Source organism: Borostomias antarcticus (genome assembly GCF_949987555.1).
Source record: "Borostomias antarcticus genome assembly, chromosome: 12".
Taxonomy (NCBI): domain Eukaryota; kingdom Metazoa; phylum Chordata; class Actinopteri; order Stomiiformes; family Stomiidae; genus Borostomias; species Borostomias antarcticus.
The window spans coordinates 21,644,844-21,652,343 of NC_140245.1; the positions used below are offsets into that span (position 1 = coordinate 21,644,844).

At 46.8% G+C, this 7,500-nt stretch overlaps 1 protein-coding gene across 1 annotated transcript in view; it reads right to left on the bottom strand.

Moving 5' to 3' along the window:
- The window catches only part of itsn1 (intersectin 1 (SH3 domain protein)), a gene marked incomplete at its 3' end in the record, with an annotated part of 65,393 nt that overhangs the window by 34,191 nt on the left and 23,702 nt on the right, over nt 1–7,500 (bottom strand). Inside the window, exons 17-18 of the mRNA XM_084446925.1 lie at nt 5,529–5,647; nt 3,598–3,842 (exon numbers count right to left, since the gene is read on the bottom strand). Coding sequence (XP_084303051.1) covers nt 3,598–3,842; nt 5,529–5,647 — 364 coding nt within the window. The remainder of the gene's footprint in view (nt 1–3,597; nt 3,843–5,528; nt 5,648–7,500) is intronic.

Below are 7,500 nucleotides of genomic sequence, written 5' to 3' on the forward strand. Positions count from 1 at the left end.
GAACGATGTGAAAAATGCCTAAATCACAAAATGGAGGTTAGTGCTTCTTCTGCTGTCACAGTCACTCAAACGCCAACGCCAGCTCTTCTCTCAGGGCACATTTCCAAATCTAGATTTTGTTCCCTCCACTTTTTTTAATCTCTCAAATATTTAGCTTTTCCTGACTCTCACCGCAAATCACTCAACTGTTTGCGGTTGCTTTGGGATTGGGATAGGGTTAGGGTCTAGAGGGGGTTCAGATGTCTACCTGCCATGCCCTCCCACCTCTCTGTAGATGCAGATTTAGATGAGCCAATCTCAGACAACACTTGACACAAAGTAATTAAGAATTTTTTCTCCTCTTCCATATGTCTCAGGCATGCTGTTGTCCAATTTAAAATAGTTTTCTCTGCAAGATCAATCCTGACATGGATCCCACATGTGAATGACACAGACAGGCTCCAGCCACTCTGCTGCACAAGGTGTCAATTGGCCTTTCGGTTGTGTTACTGTCTTATCTAGTTCAGTTTATTTCTTTAGTTATTTGAATTATTTATGGTTGTCTGTATAATCTTTGAATTAATATCTTATTCCCAGTTTTGCATCTTTAAATCCCTTTGGCCCTAATTTTGATTTGATTGTTTTTATCTTTGCCTGTAAGCACAGTTCTCTGTAATTAGGTGGGCTAGCTTGCAGAAGCTAGCCCAATTTGTGATATTCCCACTATTTCTTTCTCTTTCTTTCTTTCTTTCTTTCTTTCTTTCTTTCTTTCTTTCTTTCTTTCTTTCTTTCTTTCTTTCTTTCTTTCTTTCTTTCTTTATTATTATTCTCCCCACTTTTTTGAACCTTAACTAGTTCTTCATACTTTGTGCTAGAAACTTCATTCAAACTTTAAAATGTTCATGACGTTCAGCTCTTGAACGGATATTTTTTTTAATAGTTTTTTAGAAATTTAACTTTTAAAACTATTTTTTGTCCCATTGAAACTGCTTGAAACTTCTTTTGGAATGTTCAGAAACTTTGTTTTTAGAGTGGTGGCAGCAGTTGCTTTGAAGATATTCACACATTTTGTAAACTGCAGACACTCCTACAGTTTTGAAAGCTCACACACATATTATACATCAAAATGTTCACACAACTGTGCTGATTCGTACAATGTAAGTATCTAAGCAGTGTGACTTATACTTTTTGCTGTATGATGATTTGTTCGGCAACTGCACTCCTCATTGAAACGTATGGCAACGCACTCTAGCTTTTGAGCTGCTAATTTTGCATTTTTACTCTTTTTCTAACTTGTAGCTATGCCTACAGTTTTAACAGCTAATACACATATTATATATTGAAACGTTCCCATAACTATGCTGATTCGTACAATGTAAGTATCTAAGCCGTGTGACTTATAGTTTTCGCTGTATGACGATTTGTTCGGCAACTGCGCTCTCCATTGAAACGTATGGGCCCACACTCTACCTTTTGAGCTGCTAATTTGGCATTTTTACCCTTTTTCTAACTCGTCGCCATGCCTACAGTTTTTAAGCTACACGGACATATCATAGCCTAAAATGTTCAGCATTTTCTCAGGATTCCTACGGTGTCAATATCTAGGCTGTGACCTTTATACTTTTTGAGAGAGAGCTGTCTGAAGCCAACATGCCTTTCCATTGAAGTGAATGAGAGGATGCTCACAGTGTCAGTTGGGATTTGAATTTGGGGACACGTGCATGCTCTCTGTACAGGCACCCTTTTATGACTACTCTGGTAGCATTCATATTCCTTCCTTCCTTCCTTCCTTCCTTCCTTCCATCGTTCTTTCCTTCCTTCTTTCCTTCCTTCCTTCCTTCCTTTCCTTCCATCCATCCTTCTTTCCTTCCTTCCGTCCTTCCTTCCTTTCTTTTTTTCCTTCCTTCCTTCCTTCCTTCCTTCCTTCCTTCCTTCCTTCCTTCCTTCCATCCTTCCTTCCTTCCTTTCCTTCCTTCCTTCCTTCCTTCCATCCATCCTTCCTTCCTTCTTTCTTTCTTTATTTCCTTCCTTCCTTCCTTCCTTCCATCCTTCCTTCCTTCCCTCCGTCCTTCCTTCCTTCTTTCTTTCTTTCCTTCCTTCTTTACATCCTTCCTTCCGTCCTTCTTTCCTTCCATCCTTCCTTCTTTCCTTCCTTCCATCCTTCCTTCCATCCTTCCAGCCTTCCTTCTTTCCAGCCTTCCTTCCTTCCATCCTTCCTTCCTCCCGTCCTTCCTTCCTTCCTTCCGTCCGTACTTCCTTCCTTCCTTCCTTCCATCCTTCCTTCCTTCCTTCCTTCCTTCCTTCCTTCCTTCCTTCCTTCCATCCATCCTTCCTTCCTTCCTTCCTTCCTTCCTTCCTTCCTTCCTTCCTTCCTTCCATCCTTCCATCCTTCCGTCCTTCCTTCTGTTCTTCCTTCCATCCTTCTGTTCTTCCTTCCATCCATCCTTCCTTCTTTCCTTCCTTCCATCCTTCCTTCTTTCCTTCTTTCCTTCCTTCCATCCTTCCTTCTTTCCTTCCATCCTTCCTTCCTTCCGTCCTTCCGTCCTTCCGTCCTTCTGTCCTTCCTTCCTTCTTTCTCTTTCTTTCTTTCTTTCTTTCTTTCTTTCTTTCTTTCTTTCTTTCTTTCTTTCTTTCTTTCTTTCTTTCTTTCTTTCTTTCTTTCTCTTTCTTTCTTCCATCCTTTCTTTCTTTCATCCATCCATTCATCCATCCATCCTTCCTTCCTTCCTTCCTTCCTTTCTTTCTTTCTTTCTTTCTTTCTTTCTTTCTTTCTTCAGCTATTGAACTCAATAAAACTATGAGTTATGCACAACTCAGCCCCCGAGTGGGCTAGAGACACATGGTCTTCACCAGTCCGGGCGGGTAGGTGGCCCGGAGAGGGGTACACTGTCCTCGACCAGCTCTGACCTGAGGGGGCGGAGTCTCACCACCATGCCACTATCTATGCCAAGGGCCCCACAACTCAGACCCTGATTGGGCTAGAGACACATGGTCTTCACCGGTGTGGGCGGGTAGGTGGTCCAGAGAGGGGTACACTGTCCTTGACCAGCTCTGACCTGAGGGGGTGGAGTCTCACCACCATGCCACTGTCCACGCCACAGACCCCACAACTCAGCCCGAGTGGGCTAGAGACGCACGGTCTTTGCCGGTGGGTGCATGGAGATTGCCTGGTCCATAGTAGTTCTAGCAGTAGCTGTTACATACAGCTGCAGCAGCTAGCCCACCTCACATTTTCTCCAGGAAATGTACTTTCTAGTTTAAAGTGTGCTATATAAATAAAATGCATTATTATTGTTATTATTATTATTATTAGGGTTAGGGTTAGGTGTGTGTGTGTATGTGTGTGAGCCTCACCTCCAGTGGGCCAGGCGCTGTGTGTGTGTGTGTGTGAGTCTCACCTCCAGTGGGCCAGGGGCTGTGTGTGTGTGTGTGTGTGTGTGTGTGTGAGTCTCACCTCCAGTGGGCCAGGGGCTGTGTGTGTGTGTGTGTGTGTGTGTGTGTGTGTGTGTGTGTGTGTGTGTGTGTGTGTGTGTGTGTGTGTGTGTGTGTGTGTGTGTGTGTGTGAGTCTCACCTCCAGTGGGCCAGGGGCTGTGTGTGTGTGTGTGTGTGAGTCTCACCTCCAGTGGGCCAGGGGCTGTGTGTGTGAGGCAGCGTGTTCCCGGGGGGCTCTGGCTGATGTAGGAACAGCTGGCCCAGTTTGTCCTGCATGTCCTGGGTGCTCCGGCCCTCCTCCTCCTCGCTCACCCTCTTCAGCCAGGTCTGTGGGTCTGGGGGAGGGCTGGGGGCCGTGGGTCCCGGGGGGGGGCTGGGGGCCGCCGCCGTCTCATCACGCCATGGCAGGCCTTCGTCAGCACAGGACAACCTGAGGGAGGGAGGGGCACAGGAGAGAAGGGGGTCTAGGAGCAAATCACTCAAACACCTTCTCACACTCTGCCTCTCTCTCTGCTTCTCTCTCTCTCATGGTCCCTTTTTAAACAGAGACCTGCCATATTGCTGTTAAGAAGACCCCTCGTTATGCTGGCATGGCCTGTTTCCACTGAACCAGACACAGCTGGTATAATGCCGCCCCAGGGTGTGGTTTCAGACAGCAGGCCGGCGTTCTAGAATCAGAGGTGTGACCCGTTTTACATGAAATGTTTGTTAGCTGTCCAATGAGACAGCAAGCTGTAGTAGACAGGCTTGGCTGTATTTATGTAACCTGGTGTCGCCAGCTTGATCATGTCAGCTCATTCTATTTCACTCCACAGGTCTGGTCTGGTCATCCACCCGTTCAAACTCCCTGTTCAGTCCCACCTGACCCGATATTTGCCGTGTCAATCGTTTATCTAATATGGGGCAGGTTTGATACACTGACTATACCCACTTGATACGATGATACGACAACAAACCCACGTTTCGTTGCTCTGATTGGTCACAGTTATATCCAATTGACTCCAGAGGCATTTTGATCAGACCGTTAACACCCCTGGTGAAAATAAAGGCAGGATTTCCATTTTTGCGAATTGGGAAATTGGCAAAACACTGGCAGTGTGCTAGCCATTTTTTGCCCGATTGCTCTTCCAACCTGGGTCAGTACAATGCAGGATTTTCAGACAAACTCTTTCTGAATGATCAAGCAATACCAACTGTCCGTGGAAATTATGCAGAAACTGTAAGTAATTAAGCTGTGTGTTTGTTTGCATATAGTACTAACGCTAGCTAGCTAACACGAACAAACTCCCCTTTTGCCTCAACCCGGATGCTCGTCTCATCATATGTTAGAGTAACGTTAGTGGAATGAAATTGGTAGACTTCAAGTTCATTGAGCGGTCATTAAAAATGATCAAATGTTAAGAAGTGGACATCATTGGATTCCCCTCGGCCTACAGAATCTAGCTTTTATTGTTTGTAGTCGAATGGTGTCATATAGCCTGATGGTGTCTAGCTAGCGAATGTAGCTAGAGGTAACAGCATGCAACCATGGAGATAATAACCTGGGCACTAACGCTATCATGTTTAGTCAGGGAGTGAGGACAATGACATTTGTAACAGTGGCATCAAGTGTGGATGGTCCAGGCTAGCCAGCTATATTTGAGGTAGCATAGTGCTGTCAACAGCCCTCGTTCTCTAGCCCGCCGACTTGCTCTTAGCTGAGCTCATTTGCATATGAAAAAAATCCACTCAATCTGATCTCGTGGTCAACGGAGGAGTATAGAGGCATGCTAGAACGCTTATTCTGAGTGGGATTTTCACTCAAAGACATGTTTTGGGGACCCCAAAGACATATTAAATTGTAATTAGCATAATAGGACACCTTTAAGGTTACAATGTTAGAATACATCTAGAGGAAACAAAGCAATAAAAACAAGGGGGCATCTAAAGTAGATGGACAATATGGGCTAGACGATGCATGTTAGGGTTGATTGATTTGACTCTGTGACTACCTCCACCAACGTAACAAAATGCCCCCCCCCCCCCATTCTATGATGTTAACTTTAATACAGAACGGCGAGGTGGAATGAAGGCTGGTCAACGCTGTGTAAAATGTCTCTCTCTCTCCCTGTCCTACCTGCTCTCCGGCAGCTCGGCTGACCTCCTGTCCAGGGAGGTGTGTGTGTGTGTGAGCGCGTCTCCCTCCAGATCGCGCTGCTTCTGCCTCTGCTGCCGGATGTGGATCTCCCTCAGCTCCTGCAAGTCAGCGTGGGATAGAGGAGGACAGGTGAGGAGGGGGGGTGTTGGGTGGGCAGGGTTACTCACAGTCACACAACCGCCTCTGCTCCCTACAAGCACTGGTTAACCATGCCAACACAGCCTCCATACAGCCAATCAGAACTCTTCCTGTGGCTTGTGTTTGTTCTGGGTGTATGTTGTCAGTCTAGTTCTGGGTTGTGATTGGCTTGCAGAGAGCAGAGTGTGAGGAGGGGGGGGGGGGGGGGTTCACAGGGGCAGTGCAGTTCTCCGTGCATCTGACGAGCGCAGGCCATGAACCCTGGGTTACAACACAGTTACAACACGCCAAGGTTACCACGGTGACACATGGCTGGACCAGGCAGCTGCAGAGAACACTACTAGTTACCATAGAAACAAGCCACCATCAAAGCCCTCTCCTGATGAAAACTACAACTGGCATGAACAGGGGTCAGAGCTCAGAAGAGCATCCAGTCAAGAGCATAGAACCTTCTAAAGATCCTAACCCTAACCCATCTAACAGGACCAAAGCTACTCACTACCAGCCTCCTGATCTAATCTGAACCTGGGGCAGTGAACACTCACGCTAACACACATGCAACTTGACACATATACACACAAACAAACACACACACACGTATACGCACACATGAACACACAGATGCGCATATATACGCACACACACACACACACACACGTATATATACGCACGCGCACACACACACACACACACACACACAGCACTTGCTACAGGCCTGTAGAGTGGACAGACAGCTAGCAGAACCAGGGAGAGCTGCAGCTTAACTCCAACCTGAACCGGGGACTGCCCACTGTTCCGACATACCATTGTTCCGACGTCTCACTATTCCGAAACTTGTTCACCGATCGTCAGACATCCAATAGTTCCGACGGCTCAAGAGTCCGACCGACAATGGGATGTTTCGGACTAGTGAGACATCGGACTAATAGGATGTCGGAACAATGGTATGGCACCCCTGAACCGTCATGGTGTAGTAGCTATTGTAGCTAGCATACTGTAGCTGGCCTGGTGTATCTAGCTTAGTGTAACTAGCTTGGTGTAGATACCCTGGTGCAGCTAATCCAGCAACATGGTAGCATAATACAATAGGTAACCTAGCAACATTGCCTGTACACATTAATGATGGTGTAGCTTTGCCAGTAACATAGTAGCTAGGTTAATAACATAGCTAGCCCAGTAACAAAATAGCTAGCTTAATAACATAGCTAGCCCAGTAACAAAGCACTAGTCAAGCTAACCTAGTATAGTTTGTCGGGCACAATAGCTATCACAGCAACATGGTAGCTACTGGCTTGATACAATACAACAACATTGCCTGTACATGTTAGTGCTAGCCTGGCACAGCCAGCCTGGTGAAGCTAGCCTGGTGTAGCTAGCTTATTACAATACAGCAACATTGCCTGTTAGTGCTAGCCTGGCACAGCTAGGCTTGTGTAGCTAGCCTGGTGTACCTAGCTTAATAGAATACAGCAACATTGCCTGTACATGTTAGAGCTAGCCTAGTGTAGCTAGCCTGGTGCAGCTAGCCTTGTGTAGCTAGCTTAATACAATACAGCAACATTGCCTGTACAGTACATGTTAGTGCTAGCCTGGTGCAGCTAGCCTGGGTGGGTTCTAGAAGCGTAGTAGCAGACAGACCATCCAGAGTGCAGCGTCTGTCTCCAGGGCGAAGCGGGGTGTGGGGCTAACTAAGCCTGCACATCAGAGGCAGACGAGGGCGTGGCTGGGCGTGGCAAGGGTGAGGGAGGGGAGAGGGGCTCCACCTGCAGGAGGAAGTGTGAACGCTGCAGGACGGCCAGTAGCCCAGAGACAC